Raw genomic sequence first — 15974 nt, 5'->3', positions numbered from 1 at the left:
GCTGCTTGAAATCCTTTGTTTTTGATTAATTAACATAAAATATCCTTATCATATCACACAAACACTCGCATACAAAAAAAGAATGATAAAAAAACGAACACAAATGATCAGTTTCCCATCGGCTTCGTATAAAAAGACTGCTCAAGCAAGCTTCTGTCAGTTAGCCGCCAACATGATCGTCAAGTTTGCTCTCCTCTTCGCTTGTGTTGCTTTGGCCGTAAGTATGAAAATTCTACTTCTGTTATAATGACCCTCATCCTGCTCAGCTCTAAGAAGACTGCCTTTGGCTAAGAATCTATCGCAAAAACAATACCATCATACTCAAAAGCGTTCAGTGCGTCAAGGCCCGGGATGTCAAAATCGCCTCAAACCTTAAATTATCACAGCAATGCATCGACGCAGCAAATAAAATGAATAGAATGTTGGCTTCATTAAAAGAAACTTTTTATTCAAGAATAAAGATGTAATACTTCCGCTCTACGATAGTTTAGTCAGACCCCATTTGGAATATGCGGTACAGTTTTGGTCTCCCCACCATGCAAAAGACTTTGCTAAATTAGAAGGTGTTCAGCATCGGGCAACAAAAATTATCCCTTTCTTGTGCAACAAATCCTACGAAGAGAGGCTTTCCACCCTTAACATGTTCTCTCTTGAGAAACGTCGCCTCCGAGGAAAACTGATCGAATATTTTAAAATGGTTTCACGAACGTGGACAAATCAAATTTTTATTAATGATCGATGACACTTTGTGAACGAGGAACAATGGCACAAAACTTAAATGTAGACAAGTAAATTCAGACTGCACCAATTTTTTCTTCACCAACGTTGTAGTGCGAGAATGGAATAAGCTCCCACCTTCAGTGGCCCAGTGTAACACGATGATCTCCTTTAAAAACAAGCTTGACCGTCACTTCCTTCAACTTAATATTAACTAGATTTGAAATGCAAAGTTTTGGAACCATCTGATTAATGTAGAATCACTTAGGTTTAAGGACAGACCCCCAAGTCTGGACCATAGGGTCTGTGTGGTCTGGTTTTCTATGTAAATCTATGTAAATAATGTTGTCTTCTAACCTCCCACAGAGCGGTAACCCCGCTGCCGGCAAGCCATGGCACTGGAAGTCTCCCAAGCCACTTCTGACTCCCATTGGCCCGGTGAAGTCACGTGAGTTACCAATCTCGTACACTTGTAGAGTCACTGTGGAACTGAAAGATCGAATAAACCACATGTTAAAAAAGTCACAAGCAGAGTGGGGATCGTAATATAACCTATCCTACAGCCCGCATCGTGGGTGGAGCAGAGGCCACCCCCCACACGTGGCCCCACCAGGTGGCTCTCTTCATTGACGACATGTACTTCTGCGGCGGCTCCCTCATCTCCAACCAGTGGGTCCTGACCGCTGCTCACTGCATGGACGGGTGAGTGTTTCATCGTTTCAGAGGACTCTTGCGTGTGGCGGTGAAGGAAACTTTCCCGCCCTAATTGTTTTATTCTACTTTCTAACCTCGGCGTTGTTTGTGTCTCAGCGCCGCGGTTGTTGAGGTGGTCATGGGCGCACACAACATCCGTCTGAACGAAGATACCCAGGTCTCCATGACAAGCACAGACTTCACAGTCCACGAAGACTATGGCCCCTTCTTTATTAGGAATGACATTGCCGTGATCAAACTGCCTTCTGCCGTATCGTTTACCAGTAAGATAAAAAAAAATGAAGTTTACGAAAAATACTTCAAAACAATAACAATGACAATAATAATAATAATAATAATAATAATAATAATAATAATAATAATAATAATAATAATAATAATAATAATGATGATGATAATAATAATAATAATAATAATAATAATAATAATAATAATAATAATAATAATAATAATAATAATGACTAAGCCAACATGTATTATAACAGTAATTATAAAATAATTATAATGATAATGTTAATAACAATAAGGATTGTAATGGCAAGACAAATAATAACACGCTAGCATCTATTTTTAGCTGAGATCCAACCAGTCGCCCTGCCCAGCTCTGACATTGCAGTTGGAACCATTGTAACTCCCACTGGCTGGGGCAAGTCATCGGACTGTGAGTATTCTAAATGTGGCTCGTTGAAAATGTGACTCGTTGAAGATGATGATGACGATGATGTGACAATGACGTTGATTTATGTAAAAACAATATTACTATTACTGTTGTTGCTTCTATTACTAGTATAGTACTACCACTACTAATACCTATACTAATACTAATTCTTCATCACGCCCCCCCCGCCTCCCACCACCACAGCTGCCAGTGGCATCTCGAACGTTCTCCGCGAAGTGGATGTCCCCATCATGAGCAACGCGGCATGCGATGCTATCTACGGCACTGTGACCGATGGAAACATCTGCATTGACGCCACTGGTGGCAAGGGCACCTGCAACGTATGTAGACGTCCAGTTTATGATATGGATGCGCATTATATTTCAGCATATAACTAGGCAGCTGCATAATATTCGTAGAAGAGGGCAAGATGATCCCCAGGATTTGTTTTGCTAACAAAAGGAGCTTTGAAAATAAGATTCATGTACTGGGTGAAAACGTATGCGTAGAAAATGATGACATGATATCAGTCGGAGACGTGTATTGATAAAGCAATGAGAAACTACTTGTCGAAATCTGTACTAGAGGGTTCTCAGGTGTGTCATAAAAACGGAGGGAACCAGAGGAGGAGTTGCATTTTCTGTTAAAGGCACACTGAAATGAGCCGTTAATATTTCATTTCGAACAGACGTCAACTCAGACTGAATTATGGAGGATGTGCCAGAAAGAAAAGACTTCGTTCAGTAGAGGACACTTTTAATCTTAATAAACACGACACTTCCTAATAATAGAGCAGATTAGTAGGTGGAGTAGGTGTACGACGTCCTATATACTTCTTACTATTTAGTGCTGGTGTATGTGGATCCAAACGGTAGTCCTTTATTGCAAGAAACCTCTTCGTGCCGCAGGGTGACTCTGGCGGCCCCCTCAACTATGGCGGCAAGACCTACGGCATCACGTCCTTCGGCGCGGCGGCTGGCTGCGAGGCAGGCTACCCTGACGCCTTCACCCGCGTCACCTACTTCCTGGACTGGATCCAGACCCATACTGGCGTCACTCCGTGAGCGGCAAGGTCATAATCTGACTGAGGAGAAGCCAGATGGAATAAATTATGGAGAAACTCTCTTACTAACTTTGTCCACATAGTAAGGCTTCAAAAGAACAACTATTCCCTGCAGTCATCCGTGCTAATAAAGCCATAAACAAGCACGCTCAGATGTCTTATTATCATTCGTACACGTAAAACTCAAACTATCATTAATTCTTGGAGAACGAATATAGAATTTAATTAAAAGAAAGGTAAACGTTTTCAAAGTTATTTATTAACACGTTCAGGATTTTGAGACCATTTAGTTTAAGTTCTTATTAGTAATGTGTACCTGGGGAAACTGGGGAAGGTAAACTGTATTAGCCCGGATGTGATTCGTACTGTTCCTGTGTTCATCTCTACCTCAGGCTCAGGGCTGAGCAAGCGACTACAGGCTCGAAAGCTAATGCGACGGAGATGAGCATCAAGGCCACTCGCAGCTATTGTGTATCCCTCCAACTTTATCTCTTACTCTGAACAATAAAACAAAAATTACAACTACAACTACAACCAATAATAATAAGGAAGATCCGACTTTCCCCCTCCACGCGGAGCCAGCAGACCCCTTTTCGTTTGGGCCCCAGAAATCATCGTACGCTCGAGAGATGGCAGCAGTTGCCAGGCAACTCTGGCACCCAGGCAGCAGGGCCAGGGACAGTGACAGTGAAGGCTGGGCCACGGGCTTGAGTCAGGGGGTTATAGTTAACGAGACCTTCTCATCGCCAGGCTGTGGGCCAGACGTCAGGGACTGACATCTGCTGACCGGTGGGTGACACGCCTCTCACGGCGACAAGGATACTATTATAGAAGCTGTTGACCTAACACAAAACATTCAAGGAGATCAGCAATTATGTAAAGACAGTGCACGAGGAGTGTCGGGGAGCGGACGCCTCTGAGGGAGGAGGCCTCTGTATAGAAAGCGGAGGCCGCCAAGTATTTTGAGGGCAACTCAAGTATTTATTTGCTGTTAAAGCGAAATGTTCTTCTGCTACAGTATGAGTATGGTGACAATTAGTGTATATTGTCTTATTAACTGTTTAGTGAAAAAAAATATGAACAAGGGAAAGACATAGGATGATGATGATTTCCGGGATGATTTAATTATCTCGCAAAATGTGTATTTATTGGAGGGCGAGTAAATAACAATACATTATGAACAAAATCAGGGACAGTAAAGACACTCGCAAAATGTGAGTTTTGAAATGCAAATAAATTCAGTAATTACTAGTTAGAGTACAGTTTCACGTGAGTGTGAGCCTTAACACTCGAAGGGTGCCAGGGAAAGAAAAAAGTTTGTTAAAGCAGTCGATCCTAAGATCAGATGTCACTAAGTGAGGTAAGGTTAGTAGCACACACTACAGCTGCGCGTGGTGGCGGTGCTCCGCTCGTCCCGTTGACACTTTGAGCTTGTGATGGAGGAGAACCCGACACAAGCTCATTGCAGCACCCTGGTCACCACAGTCCACCTTAATTCCCCAGGCTTCCCCAAGCGCCCATATGCCGACCATTCCAAAGGGATGGATGAACAGCTGTGTGGGCAGCACGCTGACTGCCCAGGCCGGAACTCGATGGAACTCAGGCCCACAAATTCATAGTGTCCCTAACTACTACACCACGAAGTGCTAACAAGCCTCAAGAAAAAGGAATTCGATGTAATATCTCTCTCTCTCTCTCTCTCTCTCTCTCTCTCTCTCTGTTTGTATGTATGCTTATATAATATACCGATAGATAAATAGATAGATAGATAGAAAAGTTGCTGAGAGAGAGAGAGAGAGAGAGAGAGAGAGAGAGAGAGAGAGAGGGGGGTGGGTAGTCGCTCCCTCCCTCCTCCCTCCTCCGCTCACTCTTGATGTTTACTTGACCGATAATAACACGAGGAGCTGGACGAGCCGCCGGCGCCGAGGAGGCAGTTCAAGGGCAAATCACAAAAACAGCAACAAAAAAAGCCCGTCAGACTCTGCTCCGACGAAAGAAAAAAGAACGAGAGGCAAGAAGAGAGATCAATTTCGGGTGGAGAGATGTCAATACTCTCCTCTTTACCCGGTAGCAGCGACGGGCCAAATTTGTGGCTTTACCGTGTATCAGCGACGGGCCAAATTTGTGGCTTTACCGTGTATCAGCGACGGGCCAAATTTGTGGCTTTACCGTGTACCAGCGACGGGCCAAATTTGTGGCTTTACCGTGTACCAGCGACGGGCCAGATTTGTGGCTTTACCGTGTACCAGCGACGGGCCAGATTTGTGGCTTTACCGTGTACCAGCGACGGGCCAGATTTGTGGCTTTACCGTGTACCAGCGACGGGCCAGATTTGTGGCTTTACCGTGTACCAGCGACGGGCCAGATTTGTGGCTTTACCGTGTACCAGCGACGGGCCAGATTTGTGGCTTTACCGTGTACCAGCGACGGGCCAGATTTGTGGCTTTACCGTGTACCAGCGACGGGCCAGATTTGTGGCTTTACCGTGTACCAGCGACAGGCCAAATTTGTGGCTTTACCGTGTACCAGCGACGGGCCAAATTTGTGGCTTTACCGTGTACCAGCGACGGGCCAAATTTGTGGCTTTACCGTGTACCAGCGACGGGCCAAATTTCCGCCATGATATAAACCTCCCAAAACAGATGATGCATAAACTGATCACATATGCGTTGATATATATTATGAAATGGTTTGTGTGAGTGATGATTCTGTCTCATTATTTTTTACCTAACCTAACCTAACCTAACCTAACCTACGAAACATAACCCCCGCAGCTACCGGGTTAAAAGAGTTGGAGGAGGTATAATTTCCCAGTTACTTGGAAAGACACCTTGGTGGGCACTTATAACAGTCGGGGCGATGAAGATGCCCGGAAATTTATGTTTGTATACCCTTGTTAGTCTACAGTATATTACAGACTAACTAAACTCGGCATTCCAGTCTCAGTAGAAAAACGAAATTGTGATATATAAGATCTTCATTTGGGGGTGTACCAAAGCCTAAACTTGGCAATCATCTCTCACAGAACCCCGAGCACAAAGACAATCCCGTGCTCAAGAAATGGAAAGTCGCAGTACCAAAAGCCCAGCCTCCCAGTCCCAGTAGAAGTCCAACATTAGGGTATAATTATAAGATCTTGATTTGGGAAACCTTCCTAAACTAAACTAAACTTGGCACTCACTTCTCACAGATCTCCGAACACAAAGACGACCCCGTGCTCAAGAAATGGAAGGTCGCAGCTATAAAACTCAGCCTCCCAGTCCCAGAATTGCATCGTTGGGGTATATAATAAGATCTTGATTAAGGGTACTCTTCATACCTAAATTTGGGACTTATCTCTCACAGGAACCTGAGGACACGAAGAAATGGAAGGTCCCAGTAGCGGCGGCGAGCGGCGAGTCAGCGAACTTGTCACTCCCGCCTTCGTGGTCGATCGGTCCCTGGTGGCTGCCAACTGTGCGAAGATCCTGGCCGCCTGCACCGAGCTGGGCCTCACGCTTAGAGCCCAGACCAAGACCCACAAGACCATGTATGTGATTGAGAGAGAGAGAGAGAGAGAGAGAGAGAGAGAGAGAGAGGAAGTTCTTTGTTTTTTACTTTTTTTTGTCATTTTCGAGGTGTTTCATTCGCGTATGTCTTGTGTTTGTGGTAGTCGAGTGGACCTGTAATGCTGCACGTCTTTGTGTAAGTCCCTGGTTCCCTCCATGTGTACCCTAACGCTTCGCCGGCTTCTTGTCGTAGGGTGCAAATGAAACACCATGACTGCTTCAAGCTCCATGGTGCGGGTAGACAGCTGTGTATTATAAATGTAAAAACAAAAGCTTACGGAAGAGCTTGCGAGTCGAAAGAAAATCACTATCCACTCGTTTGGGAATAACACGTTGAATTTGATCCTCCATGACTACTGTGTGTGAGCTGCAGAAGGAACGACAAACCATATATCTAATCCTCCTGTTGTTTGCACGCCTTGAGCAGCGAGGGCGCAGTACTGCAGACGGGTGGCAGCCGGCGCGGACTGGTCACCTCCACCCTTCAGGAAGCTGAGTTTTACGCTGAGCATGGCTTCGACGACATTCTCTACGGATTTCCCTTCATCCCACACCACATGCCGCGTGTAGCACAACTCACGAAGTACGTTGCTAACTTAAGATTTTTTTTTCCATCAAGTATTATAAACTAGTTCTGTCATTTCCTCACCATGCAGCTTTTGAGATGTCAGACCATCGACTATTATTATCTGAGAGTGAATATGGAACGATGCTACTTCAAGACTGGTTCAGTATGCAGTTCAATGGCAATAAAGTGGGTATTAATAGATGTTTGATACTGTAATAACTATATTGACACCTGTTAGACATTAATATATTTACTAGTTTTTAATATTACTACACAGGAGTGAAACTGATTAAGAAGAAATACATTTGCCAGCCATCAAAATATCACATGGAAACGCTTGCAAACCCAGCTGTGAGAATGTTTGTCCTAAGTCAGTTGTACCTTGATAACTTACACTGGAAACCTTCACGACACTACGAGGAAGACGAGACGAAACCTGACCACCATATCTATTTGACCGGCTCGTTGGGCTATTTTTCAGACGTTTGGAAAAGTTCCATGTGATGATTGACTCTCAGGTCGCCGTGGACACACTCGCGGCCAACGACCCGCCGCCCGGCAAGCAGTGGTCTGCGCTCCTTGCTATCAACTGTGGAAACAACAGAGGTGAGGCTCCCTGTTGGTTACTGTAGAAAAATTAAACACCACGAATCCCTCAGATCAGGCGTGTGCTTTTAATCTTCACTTACAAGGAATTATTTATCGTCTAGCGAATGCAAGACCTATTTGGTCAAGTTACCAGCCAGCCGGGAACATGGATTCAAATAATGTCACAACACGATGCTGTAGTGACACGACTTGCCTGATGGGCGAGCCTCCCTCCCATAAACCATTTAACCATGGGGGTACCTCTTTGGCCGACTGGTAAAGGAGTGGCTCTCTCGTTACGCTGGTCGCGGGTTCGATCGCCGGCAAACTTTTCCTTGTCTGGATTAAGTTCTCGTGTGTTTCGTTACACGCAGTGGCCGTGTGGGAGTGTTGTAATGAGAAAAATTCTGGCATTTCACTGGTGGCAAAAGCGGTGGGCATCCTCTCCTGTGGTTCTGTTGTGTCACCCCGAGAGGGTAACAGGCAGAGTGATGGCCCATGCTCTCCGAAGTTCATAGAAAACGGGAACTCAACACAGAAATTAATCTAAATAGGAATGGGGAGCCATGTAGTGACACGACTTGCCTGATGGGCAAGCCTCCCATAACCCATTTAGCCATGGGGGTACCTCTTTGGCCGACTGGTAAAGGAGTGGCTCTCCCGTTACGCTGGTCGCGGGTTCGATCCCCGGCGCCGGCAAACCTTTCCTTGTCTGGATTAATTTCTCGTGTGTTTCGTTACACGCAGAGGACGTGTGGGAGTGTTGTAAAGAGTAAAAATTCTGGCATTTCAATGCTTCTTGAATCAACTGAAAGTTTAGTACGTTTAGCTGCTTATAAATAATTTTGATGAACAGGGACAGTAGTATATCGATGATTATATTCTAACAATTCTATTTTATGATTGCTTCTAAATTAATACACTTTAGCTTTGTTTTGGATGGGGGGAACCTGTTGTCGGGATGACATTATGTGAACCCACGATTCTAGTTGACTCAAAGACTTGCCTACATGAACCTTGTGTATAAAGGAAGCCAACATGGTTACCGTGCCGCAGAGGGCGTGTGGTGGGAGGCTGGCGAGGCGGAGGCCCTGGCCTGGCAGCTGTACAAAACTCCCTCCGTCACCTTCGCTGGCGTCTATGTCCACTGCGGCAACTCCTACAAGGCTGTGCAGTCAGGAGACGTCGAGGGTGTGCGGGACCAGACTATTGGTGAGTCTTTGGCACATATTCTCAAACCTTTCGGGGTTCACACGCTCACATTTGCTAAGGTTTTCGTAGAGATTGTGATCGTGTTTCCATTTGTAGATTTATGACCCTGAGGATAGTTTGGCAAGTTTCCTGCTCCATTAATGTGAAAAACAACTCATAAGAATCCGATTGATCTCCTCTGTGGCCTTTAGAAGTGATAGTCGTGAGAGCCGATAGCGTCTGAGAATAGGGTTGTTTGTCTGCAGCTCGGGTGAGTCATATATTTTACCTCATACATTACTGAGCTAACACGTCACATCATACTAACCGTAGATCACTCAACCTTGTTTTTTTCTTAAATCAGAGTCTGAGATTCTAACTTTTCATTCTTTTCTTTCTCAGCCAAGTCCGTTTATACATTAACACACGTCTACTTCGTGTGTTCTGCGAGTTTGCACACTTGGAAACAACAATAGGTAGCAAGCAGGTGGTGGTAAGGAGTGAGAGCTGGGAGACAAAATGTGGGTCTCTTTTCCTGCATCAGTAGAGCAAAATTGCGGCTGGGAATCTGGGAGTGTCCTTGCTACCTCGCTCCCCGCACAACATTAAGCGAGTTAGCCCATTTACACATCCGTTTTTTGTCTAAAAGATTCACGTGAGGCCAACTTGTGAAACTGTGTGTGTCAGGTGTGTGTGTGGTTGTGTGGGTGAGGGTGCGTCAGTAATCGTATCTCCGCCTCAGAGCGCCTCCTTGCCGTGGTGGACCGCATCAAGGGGCGTGGAGTGGCCTGCCCCGGGATAGGCGTCGGCTCCACTCCCACCTGCAGCCGCCCGGGCCCTAGCATGAAGCAACTGACGGAGCTCCACCCGGGAAATTATATATTCTATGGTGAGTATTCTGCCAGCACACACACACACACACACACACACACAGCAACCAGCGACACCGACATCTGCCTCCCTCCCTCCCTCTCTCTCCCTCTTTCTCTCAACTCAAACTTCACGTCACCCCAACGCCCTTCTATCCATCCAAGTACGCTTAGATATCGCCTTAGTGCAGTTCCCTCTAACGTGAAACCAACCAACGCTTACAAAAACACATGACCCTCCCCCACCCCCACCACACACACACACACAAGGAAATGCCAAACGTTTGAGAGGGTTCGGTGGGGTCGGGGTCGGGACAGAGGCAATACTACTGTGTGGCTCTCACTTACATCAGTCCACACGTGCCCTTGCTGTTAGCGTTCAGTTTTAATTAATTCGACTAACACGACCATCAATCAGGCAATAGAGTGATGGATGGGAGATGCTTTAACTTACCCACTTAACGACGACATCTAGTACTTTACAAAATTCTGTAAAAGCATGAGAGAGAAAGCAAGCAAGCGAGAACAATGGAAAGGCATAGAGAGGAAAGGAGAGAAATGAGAGAGAAGAACAGAATGGAGGGAGGACGGGGGAGGGAGGAGAGAGCAGAGAAAAGAGAGGGAGATGGATTCAGGCTGAGGAGAAGCAAAGGAGAGGAAGGGCAAAGAAGTGTTTACCATCTTGATCCCTGCGTGTGTTTGACAGACGCGCAGCAGGTGTCACTGGGCTCGTGTCGGCAGGAGGACGTGGCGTGCTGCGTGGCCACCAGGGTCATCGGGCACCACCCAGACAGAAACCAGGTCAGTAAGGCAGCCTGTTTTATGCAAGAGTCACTGGTATCTTCCCTCCGTGTCAGCTTACTGCTACAGATAGTAATTATTTATCATTATCTTCTTATCGTTATATATGTGCATTTTGGGGGCGTCATGACAGTATTAACCTATGTTTTGGAGGTGGCTGTGGTGCCTCTTCCCGATCTCTCTACGGGTATGTGCTCTCAAGTGTAGACCCTCGGCTGTAGCTCCAAAACTAACCATAGGATCGCATGAAAAATACTCTCATTGTGATTCCCGTACAAAGTTACTTACTGTGTCCTAACCCAACATAATCTACCCCGTACGTAACCTAACCTAGCATGACCTGACCTGTTCAAAAGTGGTATACCCGTCCGCAGAGAGAATGGAAATGTGCGACCGGCGGTGGTTAGGAAGAGAGCGGCGCCCTCCCGCTAAACCAGGCACGGGATTTACCTTATGGAGGGCACTGCTCTCTTACCCTCCACCCCTCCTCCACGGCGTGTGCCTCTGTTGATTAATTATTGATCATCATTATATATTATTATTATTATTATTATTATTATTATTATTATTATTATTATTATTAATGTTTTTATTCTTATTATCGTTCTTCTTCTTCATCATCGTCTTTTTTTTCTTCTACTTATTATTATTATTATTATTATTATTATTATTATTATTTTTAGTAGTAGTAGTAGTAGTAGTAGTAGTAGTAGTAGTAGTAGTAGTATTGTTGCTGTTGTTGTTATTATTATTATTATTGCCGTTGCTGTTGTTGTTGTTGTTGTTGTTGTTGTTGTTGTTGTTGCTGTTGTTGTTATCATTATTATTATCATATAACATTTAATACGTAGTAGCAGTCAACCGAACCTCAATACCGATGACCAATTACATTTTTCCTCATCCAAATAAGAGTGTTTACCGGGCCGCGGGTGACTGATGCCTGGCGCTCATGTAGTATTCAGCGCAATCAATGCTGCATGACGCCGCCTGCAGAATTTACTCACGCCTTTGAATCCCCGGCACGCGACGCAAATAAAATATGACACTCTGGAATACTATATATCGAGTATGGAAGGGCCGAGGCTTACTTAAAGGTCTTGAGAGCGTAACCCGTTGATATAAGTTAATTTATCAGAAAAAAATAAGGAATATATAAGATGTATTATTTTTTTGTACAGATATAATATTATGTATAGAGAGTATATGTATATGTGATTTTTTTTTTTTTTTTTTTTTTTTTAGTGGGGAGAGTGGACGATGATTTTGAAAGATGTTAAAGTTGTAGTTTTCTTTATTAACTAAAAGGTGATGGTGGGTTTATTATGTTATTGCTGTTTTTGTAGTATTTTTTGTGGTCTTACATATTCGATGACTGGAAAGATTTTGTCAGTTAACTATAATAATAATAATAATAATAATAATAATAATAATAATAATAATAATAATAATAATAATAATAATAATAGTAATAATAATAATGAAAGCTCTGAGATTCTTTTTACTCTTATGCTTAATTGACCTCTTTCCTTCCAGCTGCTGATAGACTGCGGGTTCACCGGCCTGACGAAGCAGGGTATGGGGCAGCTCCCTTCAGGCTGCTGCATCTTCCGCGGCCACCCGAACCTGAAGTAAGCCTCGCCCCTTTACCATACACACACAACATCCCACTTAGGGGCGTCAAGACTTGCATGCTCGCTGATGACAATTTTAATGAAGTCCAAATGTTTCAGTCTTTTATTTCGCTCAGTTTCTTCAGGGCGAGGTATTTCTAAAGATCAGGAGAAGAAAAGTAATAAACCAACTGAATATTAAGACTTGCAAATTCTCTGATGACAATATTAATGAAGTCCAAATATTTCAGTCTATTATTTGGCTCAGTTTCTACAAGGCGAAGTATTTCTAAATATTAAGAGAAGGAAAGCGATAAACAAATTGGATATTAAGATTTGTATGTTCCCTGATGACAATTTTCATGAAGTCCAAATGTTTCAGTCTTTTATTTCGCTGTTTCTACAAGGCGAAGAATTTCTAAATATTAAGAGAAGGAAACCGATATACGAACTGGATATTAAGACTCCAAATGTTTCAGTCTTTTATTTCGCTCAGTTTCTACAAGGCGAAGAATTTCTAAATATTAAGAGAAGGAAACCGATATACGAACTGGATATTAAGACTTGCAAGTTCTCTGATGACAATTTTAATGAAGTCCAAATGTTTCAGTCTATTATTTGGCTTAGTTTCTACAGGGCGAAGTATTTATAAGGATTAAGAGAAGGAAACCGATAAACGAACTGGATGTGAAGACGTGCAAGTTCTCTGATGACAATTTTAATGAAGTCCAAATGTTTCAGTCTATTATTTGGCTTAGTTTCTACAGGGCGAAGTATTTATAAGGATTAAGAGAAGGAAACCGATAAACGAACTGGATGTGAAGACTTGCAAGTTCTCTGATGACAGTTTTCATGAAGTCCAAATGTTTCAGTCTTTTATTTCGCTCAGTTTCTACAAGGCGAAGTATTTATAAGGATTAAGAGAAGGAAACCGATAAACGAACTGGATGTGAAGACGTGCATGTTCGCTGATGACAATTTTAATGAAGTCCAAATGTTTCAGTCTATTATTTGGCTTAGTTTCTACAGGGCGAAGTATTTATAAGGATTAAGAGAAGGAAACCGATAAACGAACTGGATATTAAGACTTGCAAGTTCTCTGATGACAATTTTAATGAAGTCCAAATGTTTCAGTCTATTATTTGGCTTAGTTTCTACAGGGCGAAGTATTTATAATGATTAAGAGAAGGAAACCGATATACGAACTGGATGTGAAGACGTGCATGTTCTCTGATGACAATTTTAATGACGTCCAAATATTTCCGTCATTTTTTTTACAGTAAAGGAAGGAGCTCAAGGGCAAAAATAAATAAAGACAAAAAAGTCGGCGAGTAACGAAAGGTGTCTGTAAGAGGCCAATCGGTCTACACGCAGCAGCTCTTACATCCTAATGCCTCATCACCCATTATTTCCTTACACCATTAGTAAAAGAAGTAATTGTATTTCAGATATTTCAACACATTTACAAGTTTTTTTTATCAGAGGCCAGTCGGTCCACACATAACAGCTCCTATAAACTAATGCCTCATCACCCATTATTTCCTTACACCATTAGTAAAAGAAGTAATTGTTTTTTAGGTATTTCAACACATTTACAAGTTTTTTTTTTATCAGAGGCCAGTCGGTCTACACATAACAGCTCCTATAAACTAATGTCTCATCACCCATTATTTCCTTACACCATTGATAAAAGAAGTAATTGTTTTTTTAGATATTTTAACACATTTACAATTTTTTTTTTTATCAGAGGCCAGTCGGTCCACACATAACAGCTCCTATAACCTAATGCCTCATCAGCTGTCATTTAGTTACCCCATTAGTTAAAAGAAAGCTATTTTTCTTGGATATTCACAGTCAATAAAGTAGTCACATACCTTACAGGAAAAAAATATATTATCGTACACCTATCTAGGCTCAAGAGACATTGCGACAGAGATGAGCACTAAGGCCACGCGTAGGTATAGTTCAAGCCCCCAACCTTCGCCTTAACCTACAAAACATTAGCACTTCGGTTAACCTTGCTCAGGATTGCGAGGTCGGTATTCTCAAATGCTTACACCTTTCACGTCAATTATTTCCGAAGACCGTAAGGAATATTAACCGCGTTTTTATTAGTGTTTTTTTCACTTTCACGGTACAGAAGCTTTGTCAAACTACTCCAAAGGCCATAAATCTACCCTACAACCTACAACCCCTACGAAAGCCTTGCCAAATGTGTGTGCTTGAGGTTCCTAATACTCTAACACCTCTCCGTGACAGACTGGACAACATGACTCAGGAGATCGGTTTCGTGGACGCCGTTGAGGGCCGTCTAGACTTCGAACAGTATCCCATAGGCTGCATGTTGTTCCTCCTTCCATGGCACGTAAGTATACTGGCGACAAGAGAAAGATATGGTAGCGGTAGGTGCCCACGTGCAAAGTCGATCTCTGGTACAGGTAAAGGTTGTCTAAGGGAATGAATGGTGTGCTCGGTGAATGAATGATATAAGGCCCTAAGAAAAGTAGTGTTAGGAGGAGGAGGAGGAGGAGGAGGAGGCAATAGTAGTAGTAGTAGTAATGGTGGTGGAGGTGGTGGTAGTGGTAGTGGTAATAGTAGTAGTAGTTGTAGTAGTAGTAGTAGTAGTAGTTGTTGTTGTTGCAACCAGCCATACAATTAGGATGAAACACGCATGATAACGTAGCTGCTTGCCTTTGCTGTTGGCTGAGACCTCTTTAGTCATTCATCCATCATCCTCAAGTCTTGTGTTTTCAGTCATGCGCCACGGCAGCCATGTATCCCGAGTACCAGGTGGTGGAGGGGGACGTGGTGGTGGACGTTTGGCGCCCCACCCGCGGCTGGTGAGGCTGAGGCCAGACACTTGGGGCCAGTCTTACAGTCCAGCAAGTTCGTAAGCTCCCTAACCAAACACAAAACACGACGAAATTCCTTGTAGCTCTAGTGTTTGGCGATGATATAAAAAGGAGGATGGAATTTTAGAGAAGCACACAGGAAATTTCTTTATTAGTATCTGGTGTTAAGTAGAAGTAACGGATCATTGTGGTAGATATGGATCGGTTTGGGCGCTTCAGTTCGACAGTCCACCCGTCATTGTTCTAAGCGCCCAAACCGATCCATATCCACCACAATGATCCGTTACTTGCTTGCCTTGCTTGGACACGCTCCGTCCTCGCCGCCACAAGGCTCAAGGTCGGCCGGAATGTTTCTGTATAATCACGTCTATGTCTTCGGCTTCCTGCTTTGCGAGGCCATCTTGCCGGTGCTCAAGTATGATTAAGGGCCTACATTCTTTTTATTGATGGACTGAGAAATAATAAATATCTACATGATCCAAGCATCTTTTACTTCTCTTGACTTCCAAGTTCACTGCTGTCCCACCATATGCTATAAACAACAGTAAGGAACTCCCTGTCAGTATCTACACTAGCTATTTTTTTTTTCAAGGTGATGTAGGCAGCTGAAAGAACAAACTTGTGTGTGACTGAATATGTGACTGAATTCTAAACAACAGTAAAGAACTCCCTGTCAGTATCTGCACTTGCTAATATTTTTTTTCAAGGTGCTGTAGGCCGCTGAAAGAACAAACGTGTGTGTGACTGAGGGTCTCCACGCCGCCCTGATTCCTCGCTCATTTCTCTCTATTTCCA

At 43.6% G+C, this 15974-nt stretch overlaps 3 protein-coding genes across 3 annotated transcripts in view; 2 read left to right on the top strand and 1 right to left on the bottom strand.

Moving 5' to 3' along the window:
- Nucleotides 1-15974, bottom strand: part of LOC127009487 (chymotrypsin BII-like) — a 41047-nt gene that overhangs the window by 19864 nt on the left and 5209 nt on the right. The gene's annotated exons all lie outside the window — the stretch shown is intronic.
- Nucleotides 84-3298, top strand: LOC127009485 (brachyurin-like). Its single transcript, XM_050882590.1, has 7 exons — nt 84-217; nt 1084-1165; nt 1281-1419; nt 1528-1694; nt 2006-2092; nt 2294-2430; nt 2998-3298. Exons 1-7 carry the CDS (start codon nt 104-106, stop codon nt 3151-3153), a joined length of 882 nt encoding a protein of 293 aa, XP_050738547.1. The 5' UTR covers nt 84-103; the 3' UTR covers nt 3154-3298.
- Nucleotides 3441-15657, top strand: LOC127009484 (D-threo-3-hydroxyaspartate dehydratase-like). Its single transcript, XM_050882589.1, has 10 exons — nt 3441-3941; nt 6498-6681; nt 7128-7283; nt 7750-7874; nt 8913-9068; nt 9790-9936; nt 10623-10717; nt 12251-12345; nt 14587-14692; nt 15082-15657. Exons 2-10 carry the CDS (start codon nt 6518-6520, stop codon nt 15169-15171), a joined length of 1134 nt encoding a protein of 377 aa, XP_050738546.1. The 5' UTR covers nt 3441-3941; nt 6498-6517; the 3' UTR covers nt 15172-15657.

The sequence above is a fragment of the Eriocheir sinensis genome, chromosome 41, assembly GCF_024679095.1.
Source record: "Eriocheir sinensis breed Jianghai 21 chromosome 41, ASM2467909v1, whole genome shotgun sequence".
Classification (NCBI taxonomy): Eukaryota; Metazoa; Arthropoda; class Malacostraca; order Decapoda; family Varunidae; genus Eriocheir; species Eriocheir sinensis.
The sequence above is the reverse complement of the archived record's forward strand: the minus strand, read 5'-3'. Positions and strand labels throughout refer to the sequence as shown.

Excerpts from the sequence above, each read along its gene's own strand:
- LOC127009484 (XM_050882589.1), top strand. The coding sequence starts at position 6,518 with ATGGAAGGTCCCAGTAGCGGCGGCGAGCGGCGAGTCAGCGAACTTGTC. Across the intron at positions 9,069-9,789 it reads TGTGCGGGACCAGACTATTG|AGCGCCTCCTTGCCGTGGTG; the intron begins GTGAGTCTTTGG and ends TCTCCGCCTCAG. Across the intron at positions 12,346-14,586 it reads CGCGGCCACCCGAACCTGAA|ACTGGACAACATGACTCAGG; the intron begins GTAAGCCTCGCC and ends TCTCCGTGACAG.
- LOC127009485 (XM_050882590.1), top strand. The coding sequence starts at position 104 with ATGATCAGTTTCCCATCGGCTTCGTATAAAAAGACTGCTCAAGCAAGC. Across the intron at positions 1,420-1,527 it reads GCTGCTCACTGCATGGACGG|CGCCGCGGTTGTTGAGGTGG; the intron begins GTGAGTGTTTCA and ends TTTGTGTCTCAG. Across the intron at positions 2,093-2,293 it reads CTGGGGCAAGTCATCGGACT|CTGCCAGTGGCATCTCGAAC; the intron begins GTGAGTATTCTA and ends CCACCACCACAG.